Here is a 17,689-nt window from a genome sequence, read left to right on the forward strand (position 1 = left end):
ATTGTTTTTTAATGAGTTTCCTCAGAAAGGAATTGTGGCCGCCTTAGGAGCAGTGAGCAGAGCCCTGTGAGTTCCCTCTGAGCATATGGACAAGCCCAAACCAGCAGCTGCTGCCTGGGCTGTGCGCAGAGCTGGGCTGTGGGAGATGCAGGAGGCTTCAGCAGCCCAGTCCCACGAACCCTCAGTTCAAAACCAAAGGCTGCTGTTATGGGAGTCATCCCCAGCAGAAGCTCCGGGATGGCAGCCGTGCCTCCGCTGCTGGGGAAGGAGTGCAGCTTTTCCCAAACGAAGGGTAATTTCCCAGGCTTCCCTTTTAAGCTCAGAGTCCAGTGAAAAGACACGTCTGAGAGTCCTGATACTTCTGGTATCAGAAGCTATATGGGATAAATGTTGAAGGCTGAGGAATTTAAGCAGATTTGTTTGATATTCATTATTATCCTGTAAAAGGAGCGGAAAGCCTCGGGAATCTGTGGTGTCATCTGGTTTGAAGAGTGTAAGCTTCATTGATCTACACTCATAAAATCGTAAGGGCTGGAAAAGACCTCCAGGACCATGAGGCCCAACTGCCAACCCATAGAATCATAGAATCACAGGATGGCCTGGGTTGCAAAGGAGCACAAAGCTCACCCAGTTCCAAGCCCCTGCTGTGTGCAGGGTCGCCAACCAGCAGACCAGGCTGCCCAGCCTGGCCTTGAATGCCTGCAGGGATGGGGCATCCACAGCCTCCTTGGGCAACCTGTTCCAGTGCCTTGCCGCCCTCTGTGTGAAAAACTTCCTCCTCGTATCCAACCTAAACCTGCCCTGTCTCAGTTGCAGACCGTTCCCCTTGGCTTTACTCTCACCTGTCCCCACCACTTCACTGGGCCGCATCCCTGCTGGTTCCTGGGCTGATCCCCAGCAGCTGAGATGCCCGTGCTCAAAATCTGTGTGTAGATCCACCCGCGTGCTGGGCAGGTGGGAGTGCTGTGCCCACGTGCAGGATGCCCTGTGAGAAGTCCTGCGTTGGGGCTGGCATCCCGTTATTTTTTGCCAGTGAGTACGAGAAGTGGGTCGTGCTTTGTGTGTTCTACAGTGATGAATTAATCTGGTGCTCATTGTGGTAGCGCTGATCGTAATGAATTAATTTGGCATTCATGTGGATGTCATGCTTTTTTTTTTTTTCTTTTCTTTTTTGAGCTTTCCTGTTGCAGTGCAGAATTAGTTGGTAGGCACCTGGGGCACTGCACATCCCGTGCAGTTCCATCATAACCTGCCCTCCTCCGGGTGGTGCATTTCTGTGTCGTGATGGAGAGCAGCGCCCTGCATGGCAGCAGGGAAATGTTGCTTGTGGAGGTGGTGGGGCAGCAGCCTGGTGTTTAAATGGTGCCCTTCCTGTCCTCGTTGCCTGCTGTAGAGCCTTGGAGCAAACTCCGAGGATGTGTGCAGCACATGTTGGTTCCAGACAGCTTGGAATGAGAAAAAGGCGCTTATTTCTGCGGCGTGGTGCCCAAATCAGGATTCATCATCAGGAATTACTGGCATCGTTGGAGACAGATAGACTTTTCCTTATGTAAACGATAAATAATGAAGATGACACCAACGTAGTCCTGTGCTCCTCTCGTTGATTTTTTCTCCCCAGATGTGCTCAGTTGATAAATATACACACCTGTGTTGTTTATCTTGCCTTTTGAAGGGAGCATCTGACTGCACATGCATTTCCTTTGCCATTAAGTGCTTCTCTTTAACTGGGAGATGTGGCCTGGGCGTCGTGACGTTGCAGGGAAGGCTTTAAAAATAGGGCTCTGCATCACAGCATTGAATTTTAAAGGCTTTAAACAGATTCATATTCTTTTATTAGTGCGTGTTCGCAGGTCTAGTTCTTTACAGTGCACATCAGAATTGTAGCCAAAAGATGTAAGTCTCACCGGAGCCGTTCAGTGAGGAGTTGTGCCGTACACGTGGCTCTGATACGCTTCTTGTTTGCGGAGCAGCTAATTAGGAGTGTGATCTGGGCCTGAAATGTGCGTGCTGTGGAAGGTGAGTAATGAGTGCCAGTGTATTTTTTTAGGGCAGCAGAGCATTCAGATCCTCTGCAATGCTGCCAGTTTGACTTTGCACCACAAGCAGTGGCTGGGGAGAAGTGATGCAGTTATCTCGGCGTTTGCTTTTTGCTTCTGGACCATAGGGAGGTTGCCTAACTTCTGCTGGCAGTGGGAAGCAGAACAAAACAAAAGCAAAAAGCAAACCCAAACCCAGCAAATTCAAGAGTTGAGCTTAACGTGTCAAGGAAACTGAGGGAAAGAGAAAAATCAAATGCAGGAAGCTGCATTTTTCCATGAGTGTGGACGTTTGGGTTCAGCACTGTGAGACTGAACTCCAGCATCAGCTTTTGGCTGAACTCGAGCACACATTTTGGAAAGGAGGGGTTTCATCCCAAGGGCCATCCTCTGCATTGGAACACAGCAGAGCTGGGTCTGGAACAGAGGTGAAATGATTTGGGGCAATTTGTTTGTCATCTGGTCCGTGGAGCCAGTGTCACTCACAGTCGTACTCCGATGGCTCTCTGTAAGAGCGTGTCAACAGCTTCCCAGTAGGTGCATGGAGAAGGGTAGGACCCATTCCCTCAAAGCTCTTGGCCAACTAGAAAACTTCCATGGACATTCTCGGGAGAAAAGCAGTATTTTATGGTTTTAGCAGCACCACAAACAGTGCCCTCCTTGGCCATCAGATTGATCTGTTCCAATCCCCAGCTCTGGCTGTCGGCGGTTCCATCAAGCTTTGTGGATGGCTGCAGTCTGTACCACTGCCCTTTCTGGTGGCACTGTGGGTTGTGCTCAGCTCCTGAGTGTCCTGGGGCCGTGCAGGGGAAGCCAGCACAGCCTTGAAGCCGTGGTGAGCTCCATGCCTGGAAAACCCCTTTGTGTTGCTGTGCAGTCCATCACTTACCCCCTCTGTAGAATTGATTTCTGGAGGACTTTTTCCCTTGTCAGTTCATTTTCTTTGCCCGGATACGTATGGATTGTCTTACAATAGCAAGTGTCCAGTAAATAGGAGATGCTTGCTATGGGCTGTCATAACGCACTTAAAATGCAAATACATCTAGGGCAGTTTTAATGTGATTTTCATATAGATGAAGTCATTCAGAACTACTCCGAAACTAAAGGACTGTTCTCCAAAGTGTAGCAGAAAGCCCTCTGCTTCCATGAGCTATTTTTCTTCTGCCCGTGTTTGATTTCCCTTCCATCAGCTCTGCATGCTTTGCCATCACTGTTGTTTATTTGCTGCCTTTGCTGTAATTGGTGACTTTCATAGCAACCATTCGAAGGCTGAGCAGTGCTGGGGGCTGTTTTGGGGTATTTTTCCCTAATGTTTTACCTCAACTTTTTCCAGTTACACATTCCTCACTAATCTTTCTGTCTCTAAGGAACGTAAATATTGGGAATTAACCAGCAGTGTGCTGGCTGGGGAGGTACAGAGCCCAGCTGCTGGTGTGCTCCGTAAAATCTGGTGTAGATAACTGCAGTGTGCTGAAGTGCATGGAGCAGCAGCTCCAGGAGATGCATCTGTGGTGCTGAGCTGTCGGTGAATTATTCCCCCCTCAAATTTCTAATGCTTTTTTCTTAGTTTTTGTCTTTCTGATGCCACCAGCCAGCCCTCACCCTGGTGTCCCACAGGGAGCTGCAGGAAGGGGTGAGGCGGTCCTAGTTAGGTGCCAGGACTTTGGTTTTTGTAGGCATTCCTGGATTAAACTGAGGATGCCTGGATTAATTTTTTAAAGGTCTGTTTCAGTGCCCAACCACGTTACCTAATTTTGAAGATGCTCAGCTTCCAGCTTCTTCTGCTGGTTTCTGCTGGAGGTAGTGGCTCTCTTTACATTCAGATACAACATGGCATCGTTAAATTGCCTCCAGCCTGTTCAGTGGTGTGGTTTGGGGCACTTCCTTCAAATCAGGGCACATCATTTTTCATGCAGCTACCTACCACGTGCTAAACGTGCCATTGTCTAAATGATGCTATAAGCTATTGGGCTGGCTTGAAGCATGGAATAATCTCCTTACTGCATGTGAGTGGAGCACTAACCTGGCTGCTCCTTTTTGGTGCTTTGTGGGAACCCTGGTGCCCTCTCTGAATCCATGCAGTACGGTGTAGCAGGGCCACCAGCCCTTCATCACAGAATCATTAGGGTTGGAAAAGCCCCCCAGGATCCCCAGCCCCAGCCATGGAACGTGCCCATTGACCACGTCCATAAATCCAGTCATGAAATCATTAAGGCTGGAGAAGACCCCCAGTGTCCCCAACCCCATTCTACCCGCAGCATGCCTGCTGCCCATGTCCCCCTGTGCCACCTCCCCATGGTTGTGGAACTCCCCGGGGATGGGGACCCACCATTCCCTGTGCAGCTGTGCCACTGTGGCGTGGCTCTCTGGGAGAATGACCTGTTCCCAACATCCGACCTGGCCCTCTCAGGGTGGCACGCACAGCTCCTCTCTGTTGTATCTAAAGCACAGGTTGCCCTAGTAGCTTCACTTGCCTTATATTTATGTATTTTTGTGGTACTACTCTTCTGCTGGAAAGAAAAAAAAAGCACTTTCTATCTGAAACATGAGGTTACGCATTCATGTAACACAATTTTGGAGTGTTACTACACAAGCAAAGATAACTTTTTAAGAATTTCATCTGTGTATCAGAGTAATGACACTTGCAGAGGCTTGGTGTCTTGAAAACCCCCTTGCACAGCTAAGTACAGAACCATTCCTCGGGCTGCGGGCAGCCAGGTTGCGTTGCTCTTGTGGTTCTCCTCTTTCACATGTCGTTCTGTTCTGTTTGTAGCACTGCTCATTGCAGGATGTCTCACAGAAAATAGGAATGTTCCTGTGTGTTCAGATTTCCCACATAAAGCTTATCCTCTCACCAAATATGCAAACATGCAAAAGAAAGGAGTGTTCATTTAGAAGTGCAGTGTGGAGTTCTCCACCGTCACCTCCTGACTTGGGCTGCTCCTTTGGAATTGTAATGTCTGCTGACTTCCCACTGAGACCTTCAAAATCTGGTAATAAAAGGAGAACTTAAGTAAATTTGCACTTGAATATTTCTAGATTACGGTGTGGAATGCACGTAGTTTCCCCCGGGGCAGGGGGGTGAGCTGTCATTACTTAGGATTGCTCTAGGTTATTGAGTTCAAGTAGAAATTAAGTACTTTAACATCAATATAGACTATAGAGAAAGATGTAATGCAATTAGACAGCCAGAGTTGGTAAATCACATTCGGTTTATAGCTGAGAAATGTGCACTTTCCTGCTCATCCATCTCAGGTTAGAAGAAACCAACGATGCGCTGTGCTTCGGACCACCAGCACCACCCATCCAGAACCAGGACAAAGTCAAGCCTTGGTCACCCGGTGAGCAGGGAAACGCAGTGCAGTGTCGTCTGCGTGGGCACCCTGCTGCTTTTTGCAGTATTTCTGCTTATAGTTTCATCGGGTCTGATAGAAGCTGATGCAGAGCTGGAGTTCGGAAAGCACGAGTGGGATCCGTGGCAGGGATGTCCTGCAGGCAGGGGGCCGATGCCGTGTGTGTGCCAGAGCTTGTGCAGCTCTGCTGAGCACAGTGTGGAGTTCGTGACCTCACCCGATGGTGGGACAGCACAGCCCGTTGTTAGCAGCACTGGGACTGACAGCAGTTGAGGCCGTGCACATGCTGATGCTCTGCGGTGGGTGCCGTTGAGTGGTGCCTCAGACTGCCCGTCAGCGTTTGTGCAGACTTGGAAAATTCCAGCCCAGAACAAAATGAGCATCTGATTCAAATGAATTTTCCAATTATTTGTGGCTTTAACAGAAGCTGTTGAAGTGTACTGCGTGTTTCTGGCAGCTGGTCCTACTTCTCTGAGGGGAAAAAACCCTAAAGCTTTGTATCTAATCCCCCGAGCAAACCAATAGCAAATTGTTTATCAAATAAGGAGGAGAATTTCGCCGTTCTGAGTCTATGCTTTCTTTACACTGCTGTCATGGAAGGACAGTCATGTGCACTTTCTGCAGGCGAGAGGTGTGTGGATTCACCACGCGCGTCTCTGTGCTCTGCCTTGCTCATGCCCGCAGGGCTGCGTGAGCTTTGGTGATCATAGAGGTCTTCTCCAACCTTCATCATTCCGTGGTGCTATTCAGGGAGGTGGCTAATGGGCATGGTGGGGATGGGAATGAGTTGGGCTTGGAGATCTTCTAGGGGCGCGGTTAGTGGGCATGGTGAGGATGGGTCGCTGTTTGGGCTTGAGGACCTTGGAGCTCCTTTCCAGCCTTCCTGATTCCGTAAGTCTGAAGTCAATCCTTGACTTCCCTGGTTGCCTTCTGTCCTCCACACCACCTCCCTGTCTATTTCTCATTCGTCTCCTGATGATATTTAGCTCAGAATCTTCAAAAAGGTTTTCATCAGTGGATGTGCATTTGGAACGTGCCTGTCCCTTCGCCTGCAAAATGTCCAGGCGGCCAGCTTACTCTTCATCTTCGTCTTTAATCCTTCTTCTGCTTTTTGTCACCTTCTGCTCAGCTCATTTTTTTTTGTAGTTCTTAAAAGACTTAATGCTCTGAGGAGAAAATATTCTTTTGGAGAATAAAACACTTAGCAGAAGAGTCTCAATCCACAAAATGGATTTGTTTAACTTAATTTGTATTAGCGGTACCAGCGTTCTGCGCGTGAGGTGCTTCAGAGCACAAAGAGGTAATAGCAGTCCCGAGGTATCTGTTTATCACACTTGTCTCAGTATGATAGTTATAATTAGAGTCTAGGATTTTTCCCACCCTTCTCATTTTTGACACAACTGCAATTCATACAATGGGAAATGCTAATCAAATGTTGGTACGGCGCGTGTACAAAAATACCTCTTTTGTGCTGAGATCTTCACCCTCTCCCTTGTTTCTGTTAAATCCCTCACAGAACTACCTCTGATGGTTAGTACACCGTTTTTTCAGGGGGGCATAGGAAGGGGTTTTGTGGAGTGGGTGAAGATGCACTCTGTGAGTGGCTGCGGGAGGGAGGCGCAGATGGACCAGCACTAGCCACACACATCCTATATTCTGGCGATTTTATCTGCTGGAAACATGAAGTATCAGAAATATAAAAATAGGATGAACGCGTGTTTGATTCTCCGTGCTGAAAGTATATGTTTATATTTAAAAAAAAAAGAAAGATGTTTTGTTGTCCAGAGCCTTCCTGGTGCTTCTTTCCCCAAGCAGCTTTGCTCAGTGAGATCCCTGAGCTGCACATTTTGGTTGGCCACAGTGGTACGAAGTCACTGCAGGCGTGTTGGCGCCTCGCCGCACTGAAATATTTTCCAGGTTTGTTTGTTAGGTTGTTCTGGACTTACAAGAATACAGTTCCGTATCTGAGCCAGGGCCATGGGTAACCACGCTGATAAGTATTATTTTGCACTGATGTACATGAAATCACCTGTCTTCAGGAGCCGCCTTTGGCTTGGCGCAGTGTTTATTCAGCCCCTTTAAAAGCACGTATAGGCTGACATGAAGGTAAGCAAAGTTCTGCATTTCCTGCTCCAGCACCATCAGATAAGGGGCAGGGTTCTCCCAAAAGAGAGAATTTAAAGAAGATTACTAAAGACAATGGCTTAGACTGGAAGTTAATAGAAACTCCTCCAGAAGGAGAATCTCACCCCTGTCTTCCTGTACCAAGGAGGTTTAGCCGATGGATGCAACCTTGAGCACAAAAAAAGAACCCAAATCAGCATCCTGTAGTGACACAGGAGGTTATGGGCATGCTCTGGCTTTATGTGTGCAGGTGGTGGTGGTGATCTGTGTCCCTCCAGATAACATCATGCAGAGCGCAGTGTTAGCCAGTGCTTGCTCTCCCATTGCTCCAGGTGCTGCTCCGACCCATGGTGGGAACCAGAATGCTCTCTGGGTGCAGCAGCCCCCGGCTCCTTGCTGGCATGGGGCACGTGGCTCAGCAGCATGCAGGGAGGAATGGTGGGGAAGCCGGCATTGCTGATCAGATTTGCTACCAAAAGATCAACCACCGTGCTCCTTCTCTCTTCCTCTTGTCTCACCAAATTGCTAAACTGCTGTTGCTTTGCTCGAAGTCAGTGTGCAAATCCAGTTTTTTTGGTGCACGGTCTTTGGGGTGGCAGCACCTTCCTGAGCAGCTCTCAGTTGGTGTCAGGTTGGGCAGCCCTGAGTTTTGTTTCTTTTCCCCTCCACGTCTGTTTCTGGGAGTGCAGTGCCTGCAGAGCTGCTCACCAGGGAATATCTTCTCCCACGCTGTGATTTTAGGGCTCCATGTGTGTGCCCAGATTTGTTGTTCAAAGAGGTGGGAGTCTCAAAATCAAATGACAGTCACCTAAGTTATTATCCTATATCACTGCTACGGTTCTGGATGGCTTCCCATCTTTCTGTTTGGATGATTCCTGCAAAGGAGGGTTTGTTTTTTATGTGCTTGGGTGTTTTTCCAGGAAAAAAACAAAAAAACAAAAAAACCCTCATTTCCTAAATCATAAAGTTTCTGCTTGGGAACTTTTTGGGAGAGGTTGATTTGCAGGAGCCCAGTTCTGGAGAAAAATGACATCTCTCTTCAAGTTTGTGTACTCTGGGATGAATCCCAGCTCTGAAAACACCTCACTGGAGAGCTTTGCATTGACTTGGGTGGAATTAGGGCTCTGCTGTCTGAATTGCAGAAGTGGCAACTCCTCGTGGTGCACAAGGCGTTAGGTTGAGGGGCTTACAAATCTGGCAGCATTTACCTTGCTGAATTATTAGCAAACTGGGCTGGATTAACTTGTTATCAGTTACTGAGCCTTGTTTCCCCTCTGCAGAGGGAGCAGCGCTGCTGGGCTGGGTGCTGCTCAGCGCAGGTGGAAGTTGTCTGGGCTGCCCCATCGGTAGCTTATGGGCTCACAGTAAAGCAGTGCTATGGGGGTCTCAGTTTCTCAGACAAACAGCTAGGTTTTAGGGTTGTTGTTTTTTTTTTTTTTACTTATTTATTAAAAAATATATATATCGTTTTCCTCAGCTCCAGCTGGTGCTGGTGTAGGGCTGCGGGGTACGTGTTGTAGACGGAGTTCCTTCTTTTTGACTGGAGCTGAGATGAAGAATTAGTAGTTAAAAGAATAACTATGTTTTCCACTGTGATCAAGGAATTAGATAATCTGGCATGTTTGCTTAAGGGGTCTGTACCTTGGGGCTTATATGGGGCAGTATTAAAGCCCTGAGCCCTCTTATTATGCCAATACCCAGAAGATTGCTTAATGAGAAGTAAAGGGCCCCTCTCCAATTATGAGGGAATAACTGTATTAAGTTCCTGTGTTATGTCAACCTGCTTTGATTTGATTACTGCAAAAGAAATGGATTTATCTGTCAGTGTTACTTAATTAAGCCTTCTCACTGATGTTTTGCAGAGTAATATAGTGTAGTTTGCACATTTAAGTCTAAATACAAAGAAAATTGGTCGCAAGCTAAGAAACAACCCCTGAAGATAAGGGATAGGAGCCATTGCTTGTCATTTTCTGACCAGAGTCCAAAACTTCGAACTTTGGTGGAAGAACCTGAGCACTGTGTGGGCTCAGATGAGAGCAGAGCGAATGGGAAGGAGCAGCCAGCTCCACGGTGATGCATTTCCTGGATCTCTGGAGGGATGTGATCATACAGTCATTAGGGTTGGAAAAGACCTCTGAAGTCATCAAGTCCGTCTGACAGCCCACCCCACTGTGCCCACTGACCATCAGCTCCTCTTCACTGCCCATCCCATTCCCTCAGCCTCCCGTAGCGCTGTGCTCCAGACCCCTCACAGCCTCATTCCCCTCTCCGGACACGCTCCAGCACCTCTGTGTTGTGACAGTGCCCTGTGCCCGGTGGCAAGGTGGGAAGAACACGCATGGTGCACCAGGAAGGGCAGCTGGGCAGGGCTCAGCTCTCCAGGGCATTTGGAGCATTTGGAGGGGGATTGTGGCTTTAAACACAGCTCAGAGTGTTTGCTTAGGTGCCTCGTTAAAGCGCCCCAGGACCTCAGCATCTGCATTCTAAAAGTATAAATAAAAATGTCCCATGCAGCAGCCCGAAAGGCTTTATGGTCACATAAATCTTGCTGCTAGCTCTGACCACAAGCCAGCGTGAGGGCCCGTGACAGCAAGTGTTATTTCAGATTAGCTGGCTTTTACATAAAATAAGTACGCTAATAAATACAATTCCTGGTGGGGAGATGTGAGAATAATGCCTCCTTGTTCAGAGAAGCGGAGGGCCCTCCATCAGCACTGCTCTGCACATCGTCCTGCTCCTCCTGCAGCACCCCGCCGTGTGGCTCTAGGTCTCAGTTCACTGTCCGTGTGAAGAAGTATGGGGCAGAGGTGTGGAAAACATTGAGGGTTGTGCCTCATGTCAGCATCTCTCCGTCTGCTTTTCCCTTGCTAATTTTTCTAATGGGTTTTGTGTGGATTTTGGAAGCGTGAGGGTGGTACGATGCCCATCAAAGTCAGTGGGATAATATCCATTGATTTTTAACAGGCGATGGATCAGGGCTCTACAGAGTTAATTGCCTGTTACATAACACAAATGATTTTTAAAAATATGCCTAATTAACCTAATAGAATGGTTGATCTGATCTGTCAGGTAAATGATACACATTTTCTTTCTTTTTCTGGAGCTTAATTAAATATTTACCTAAGAGTGTCTTGTGCTATTAACACGTTCATCTGTTATTGAGATAATAGGGATTGTAACTGGGAGAAAGTATTAAACTGAACAAACATCTTGGCTTTTGATACTGGAAATCAACCAGACTTGGTCCCAGCACCCATATTTCCAAGCGCTGATGCTGGATCTCTTCTCAGTGAGTGCCCACCAGCCCTGTGGGTCTGGAGGAACCAGTGCCAGGTGGAAGGGCAGCTCCTCACCTGCATGGTGTTGGGGGAACTCAGGGCTTCAGCAAAACCAAACGCGGATGTTTTTGGCTTTTTTGCCTGGCAAAAGGCAAGAAATGGTGCTGTGTCGTTGTATGCTGCACAAGGATTGTAGAGTCCATCTCATGGCTCCACACAGCACTGCTAGGATTCAAACCCTGTGCCTGAGAACGCTGCCCAGACACGTGCGGATGGCGTAGCATCTCCACGTGCTGTGACCTGGCTTTGGTGAGGAAGCTGTTGTACAGAGCAGTGGAGTCACAGAATGTCCCGTGTTGGGAGTGGCCCATAAGGATGGTGGAGAGCAGCTCCTGGCTGTGCTCAGGACCACCTGCAGGTCAGAGCAGGGCTGTGCTACAGCTCCCTCCTTGCACCCAGTGCCGTAGCAGGGCATGCCCACGCTGCCCCAGGCCTGCTGCATCAGCTGCACGTGAGGCATTCGTGTTCAGCTGCAAAGTTCAGAGCAGATGGCAGCAGTGCCGGTCCTTTGGTCCTTACCCCCAACAGCAGCTTTCATCACTGTGTGCACAGAGTGAGGCTCTTCTTAAAGACACCCTCTGAAGTGGGGGCAGAAGCCACCTAGATACCAGCGGTCTTAAATTATTGAGGGGGGTCTCCCAACGATTGCAGTAAATTTTGTGGTAATGAAGGGAAAAACAGTGACATGCTTGCCTTGGGCAATGTGCTTTTCTTGGTACAGATGCCAGAACGATTTTTGGAAGTGGGATCCTAGCTGGGGTGGGGAGGAGCTGCCGTGACCCCAGTGCTCCTCAGGCGCCCGTCCCAGCTGGGTCTGTTTCCTCCGTGCTGCTCATCCCTGGTGCAGTGCTCGCTGAGCTGCCAGGGCTGCTTCATGCTCAGACCTCGGGGTCCTGAGGGTCCGTCTCATTGCTGCTGTGAATTTAAATGAGTTAATTTAAGCAGTGGGTCAGAAGCCACTACCGTCGTAGTAGCCCCGTGCCTGATTCTTAATTAAAGGCAACAGGAGATTAATTTGAAACATTAATTTAAAAGTGCCTATACAAAAGGAAAGAATTATTGCAATAAAGCCTAAAGAACTTTTTTGTCCCTAGATGTAGAAGACAGAACTAGCTCAGGGTCCTGGGGGAATGCAGGACATCCTAGTCCATCCAGGGTAAGTATATCTAATCTTTTTCCCCAAACCAGACTTCCTGCCTATGTAAATTCACAATCTTAACTACAAGTTTTACACCTGATTGCATAGAGGAATGGGCATGCAAAGTTGGCTGTAGTTTTGTCTTCCCTTTGAAATCTTTTTTTTTTTTTTAATTTTAATATTCATGCCTGATACTGTGATTGAATCTGGCACCTGCTGCAGAGAGCAAGAGTTCCAGTTCTGTCTGGCCGGCGACGCGGAGCAGCACTGTGGGTGCTGAGTGCTCCGTCAGCTCTGTTTTGGGTTTCTGCGTGCTGGCACCCCCAAATTGGGCAGCCCCCCTTCCTGGGGGGTCTCCCAGCCCCACCGTGCGTACGCTGCTACTTCCTAGCTGGGCAGAAAGAGCCCACACTTCCACTCACGCTCCAATTTACCCAGTTTGTTTAAATTGCATTTTAATTGTTTTCTAATTAATGCAAAGGATCCAGGATGGCAAGCAGTGCCTGGGCTCCTCCTTCCCCATGGGGCAAATTTCTGGGTGGTGTCCAATGTGAGGGGTCCCCAAACAGCCCTGGGGGACCCAGCCCCGCACCTTTTCTCCTTTTCCCCCGGCTCAGCATCCGCTGCGTCATCGCTGCTCGCATCTGTCAGTTTTATTTTTATCCCCTTTTTTTGGGCTTGACACTTGTATTGCTTCCTGGGGAAAAATGTTTTGAAAAGTAAATTCGAAATTTGCACACACCATTATTTATGCATGCAAAAACTTGAATGTGAGCTTACAATTACGTTCTGAGATGTAAAGAAAAGAGCGTGAGCCTGGGGAGAGTTCTGGAGTTTCAATCAGGCCGCACGTGGGCTCACACACAGCCTGACCTCGCCTGTTCCTCTTTGTGAAGCAGGGCTGGCATTTCCACGGCAGGAAAATGGCTTTCTTGTGCCTACCTCTGAGCCCGAGGAGCAAAACAAGACGTAACAGCCCAGGCCTTGCCTGCGGTTTGGTGCAGAGGGCTGTGCTGAGGGCAGGAGCGCTGAGCCCCATAAGCACTGCTTGTGTGCGCAGGCCCCGATCCCAGGCAGCGCTGCTTCATGGAGTCATAGAACCACAGAGCGGCCTGGGTGGAAAAGGAGCACAAAGCTCACCCAGTTCCAGCCCCCTGCTGTGTGCAGGTCACCAACCAGCAGCCCAGGCTGCCCAGAGCCACATCCAGCCTGGCCTTGAATGCCTGCAGGGATGGGGCATCCACAGCCTCCTTGGGCAGCCTGTCCCAGTGCCTCACCGCCCTCTGTGTGAGAAACTTCCTCCTAACCTCCAACCTAAACCTGCCCTGCCCCCGTTTAAGGCCGTTCCCCTTGTCCCATCCACCCTCACAAGCAGCCGTTCCCCTCCTGCACCCTTCAAGCGCTGGAAGGCCGCAGTCGGTCTCCCTGCAGCTTTCCCTTCTCAGTGTTGTGCACTTTGCACACCCCCACGCGTGCGACTGTGTGTACGGAGCAGCGAGCTGCTTAGGACAGCAAGTTTCTACATCGAAATCAAACTGAAAAGCAAAACGTTGAAAAGTACTTAATTCCTGCTCTTGCATGGGCAAGAAGGCTGCGTGCTCAGGGAGGGCGTCTGCGGGACTGCGCAGCACAGGAGCCTCTTCTCTTTTGCCCATTCAGGATCACACACAGAGCGAACCGAAGTCAATTACTAATGAAATAAAAATTGGAAACAGCTTTAAAAATGCTCTGTAACGCGTCGCTTTGCGTGGAGTAGATAAACAGCGAAAGGAGAAATAATTTGTGTGGCCGACTTGAAGCGTAGGAGGGAAGCGTGGACCTGCAGGTTTTGAGAAATGCCATTAAAATGTGTAAAATTGTGTTTTTCTCCCCAGAACTATGGAGATGGGACTCACTATGATCATATGGCGAGCAGAGACCTCGGGTCACATGACAATCTCTCTCCTCCATTTGTCAATTCCAGAATACAAAGTAAGACACCGAATTTCCTGATTTGACTCCGTTGTTGCGATAAGTGAACGGTTTTGGAAGTGCTGAGCTCCGAGTAAAGCTCCGAGGGCGTAAAATCCCTCATCCTCATTTCTGGGGCTGCTTGTACAAAGGGTGGGAACACGGGTTTGTTTTTTTAAGCTGCAGCACCATTTCAGAACGTTCACGAGTTCTGTTTACTGACCAGGGCTGCGTTTTCCTCTGCGAGGGGAATGTGAGTTTTGATGTGGTGACTGCAGTGCTGCTGGAGGAGGTGCACGTACGTGTCCTAAGGCAAAGCCTTTCCTTTCTGGAGATGCGACCAGCTGGCAGTGGAAATCAGGACGTGCTCTGAGCGGGACTGAGCAGAATAGAAAGGGCTTTCTGAAAGTATTCCGACTGTATGTTCACAAAAGGGGAAGGGATAAATGGCAGTGGGGGGACACTGGAGCCTTTGTTTGCTTTGGAGCGCGCTGGGTGCTGCCTGCTGGGACCTGTGTGCAGCCTCCCACGGTTGGGATGCTGGGAGCAGCAGGTCTGCTCTGCCCGCGGCACTGCCCCTCTCCCAGCTCACCCCCTGTGATAGAAATCTTTGACGCCCCTGCATCCCCATTCAGCGTGAAGCGGGGCTGTAATTACTTGCAAGCCAGCGATAGCGACTTTTTTTAATTACGGTTGATAAATGAGTTTGGTTAAAGTAAATATATGATGTAAAAATATTAGTAATGTTTGCTCTCGGCCGGGATCACACCCCTCTTCTGCGGCTGTCAGCGAGCGAACCAAACGCGTTGCTATAAAGGGCTGAGTGTGAGCCAAAGAAAACACGGAGCTGTAACTGTGATACATCATTCTTCAGCTCCAATATACGTCCCTAAAATACGCCTCGTCTTTTAATACTGGGAAATATTAGTGAGTTGTTTAACATATGGGACAGTGTTGGAGCTTGTAGTCGTTTGTATGTACTCACACACACGACATGGTTACAACAGTTTTAGAGGCTCCAATAGATGCCAAAAAAAGCATGGAAATTTCAACACTCCCTCCTTAACTCACGCCATGGGGCTTAGGTAGTGCACAAAGGCACTTCACAAACAGCCACGCACTTCTGTGCGGCCCACTGGGCTGTGGGGTGCTTTCAAGTTTAACCTTTAATTTGGATCTGAAGAACTTAAAAGTCTCTCTCGCTTCTGCCTGCCCTTGGGTTACAGAAAAACCTCATTCCTGTCTGATTGTTTTTGCCATCTCAGTGAAAATACCGGTTTCGCCTGATTGAAGAAATAGTTGTTTTCCAGAAGTGCATTTAGAGTCAGAGGGAATTAAGACACTGGGGATTCCAGTTACAAATTCTGGGTCCTCACTGTTGCTAGGAAGTCCCGGTTGTCTCCAGCAGAGTGGTTTGCATGGCCTCTGCTCACCTGGCGGTGGTCTCTGTGCTGGAGGTGTCTTCTGCAGCCCTTGGTGTGAGCCGGGATCGTGTTGGTGACCTACCAGTGCGTGTTCCTGAAGCACCCTTATTTTTGGCTGTTGATACTGTCTGGAATTTTGGGCTGGCAGTATGGCTGGTGATGCTCTGCTCACACCAGCTGTTACATGGCAAGCCTGTGTGACTGAAAAGGAGCCTGTGTGCTGCTGGGATTGCTGGCTGCCTCCTGCAACACACAGCCACGGCTCAGCCCGCCTCTCCAGTAGTTGGGTGCACTCCTCCTCGTCTGTCCGGATGGGCAGCAGAGCTGCTGGGGCTGTGCCCGTGGGTGCCATGGTGCTGCTGCTGTGTTCTTGGATGCAGGGTGTTGGTAGCGGAGGAGCTGGGGACGCAGGGCTGTGTGGATGTTTCCCTCCCATGGAAATGCTGTGGTGAAGCTCAGCTCCATTTCTACTGTTTGAGACTAGAGAACGGACCATGAGTGCTGCTGATAGGATGGCTGATGCTCATGAAGTGCAGCCCTAACAGAGACGTCTGTAAAATCATGCTGATCACGCCTGCATTGGTGACTTGGGAAGGATTCTGAATATTGCTGCCACGAAGGAGCACGCTGCAGCTAAATGAAGGCGTCCTGACCCCCAGCTCCCATTACTCCAGATGTGTTGTGTTACTGCTCCTTTCCTGTCCCTGAGCTGTCTCAAGGTCCTCAGTACCACTGGTGCTACATGGACTGTGCCTGCAGAGGTGGGCTGTGCAGTTCACTTCTTGCTCTTCCTCTTGGCAGCTGATGAAGAGCCTCTGATTAGCACCTGCCCTGACTCGGTGTGATGCTGCTGTGTGCTGCTGCCTTCCATGGGGCTGCTCCTGAGAGGGGAGCAGCAGCCAAGGGAGGGCCTGGCTTTATTGCTTTTAAATAGCACGATCGATGCATTGATTAAACACATCTGGCTTGTCTTTGCAAGTAAGCATTTATTATTGCTAATGCTGAATCAGAAGCGGGCTTGATAGTTGTGGGATTAATGTTAAGTTTTACAGAAGGCACTAAAAACGGCAGCTCATTGGCTTTCACATGCTGCTTCTATCCATGTGCTGCTTTTAGAGATGTGCAGCTGGCCCCAGCACTGTGCTGTGAGCGTTTGTCTGGGCTTCTCTCTGTGCTGACCCGTGCCCATGTCTGGGGCTGAGCACATGCTGGTCTGCAGCAGAAAGCCCTGGAGCCCCAAGCAGTGCTGGGCTGCAGCTGGGGCCGTGCAGAACGGCTGCTGGTGGAGGCCATGTCCGTGGACAGGCTGTGCCCACCTGAGGGCTTATGTTGTGTCTTACTTTCCAGGTACTTATTTTTAAGATGGATTTTCCTGCAGGGCAGCAGAAGTCACCGTGCTGCTTGCGTGGTGCTCAGTTCCTCCTGGAAGTACTGTGTGTTTGAACACTACTAACCGTGTGTGCTCCTGAAGCCCAGGTGTTCTGTGGGTGCTTTTGTGTTCTTGGGAGTAACCACAGAGTGCTTCCGCGGCCTGAAAAGAGCAGTGTTGCGTGGGGCAGTGGCTGCACTGGACACTGGTTGTCCTCACCTCCCCATTTCCATATACTCCCTTGCTGAGCATTTTCTGTCTGTTGCATTGGACGCCTTGCTGGCACGTGAGGCTACGTACCAGCGCTCTGTAACTTGTTTCCAGCTGCCTGTAGCGTAGCGGAGCACTTTGCTGCAGGGGTCAGATGGAGGCTTCAGGTGCTGTGGGAGAGCTGCTGGCATACAGGGTGACCCGAGTCCCCTGGGCTGGGGGCTGGAGGCTAGAGGCTGGAGGCTGGGTTGGTGTCTGTGCTGTGGCAGCTGCTGGCTCGCTGAGCTCAGCTGTGCACACAGGGATGTGCTGTGGGGCACTTCTGGCTGCCGCAGCCTGGGGATGAGGAGCACTCAGCCTGGGAGAGAGCTTGCTCGACACAGTCGAGTGTGTGGAGTGTAGTACGAATAGGAACAGGAGAGATTAAAATATAAGTGCTTTCTTTTTCTGCAGCGTGGAACCTGCAGCTGGCGTGCTTCTCCCTTCCACCTGCAGGACTTGTGGTGCTCAGAGCGGTGTGATGTGATACTGAAAGTCCTGCCCTGCTTGCTGCCTGCAGTGCTGGAGGCAGCTGTTCAGGTGCTGCTTTGAGCCTTGAGAGGATGTGGCTCAGTGGGCACCGTGGGGATGGATTGGCAGCTGGACTTGAGGATCTCAGAGGTCTCTTCCAACGTTTATGATTCTCGGATTCTGTAAGAATGCATATTGTTTGATTCCAGTGGGAGCTGGCTGGTGGTCTAGTATGCA

At 49.6% G+C, this 17,689-nt stretch overlaps 1 protein-coding gene across 20 annotated transcripts in view; it reads left to right on the forward strand.

The window, feature by feature from the left end:
- TCF4 (transcription factor 4) overlaps nt 1–17,689 on the forward strand; it is a 203,781-nt gene that overhangs the window by 41,004 nt on the left and 145,088 nt on the right. For 17 of the 20 annotated variants that reach the window (XM_090132430.1, XM_090132429.1, XM_090132431.1 and 14 more), the window contains 2 exons: nt 11,946–12,007; nt 13,864–13,960. The exons of the other annotated variants lie outside the window; for them this stretch is intronic. In XM_090132430.1, coding sequence (XP_089988556.1) covers nt 11,946–12,007; nt 13,864–13,960 — 159 coding nt within the window. The remainder of the gene's footprint in view (nt 1–11,945; nt 12,008–13,863; nt 13,961–17,689) is intronic. 20 annotated transcript variants of the gene reach the window in all.

This window comes from Phasianus colchicus, chromosome Z, assembly GCF_987193195.1.
Source record: "Phasianus colchicus chromosome Z, bPhaCol1.hap1.1, whole genome shotgun sequence".
In the NCBI taxonomy this organism is placed as follows: domain Eukaryota; kingdom Metazoa; phylum Chordata; class Aves; order Galliformes; family Phasianidae; genus Phasianus; species Phasianus colchicus.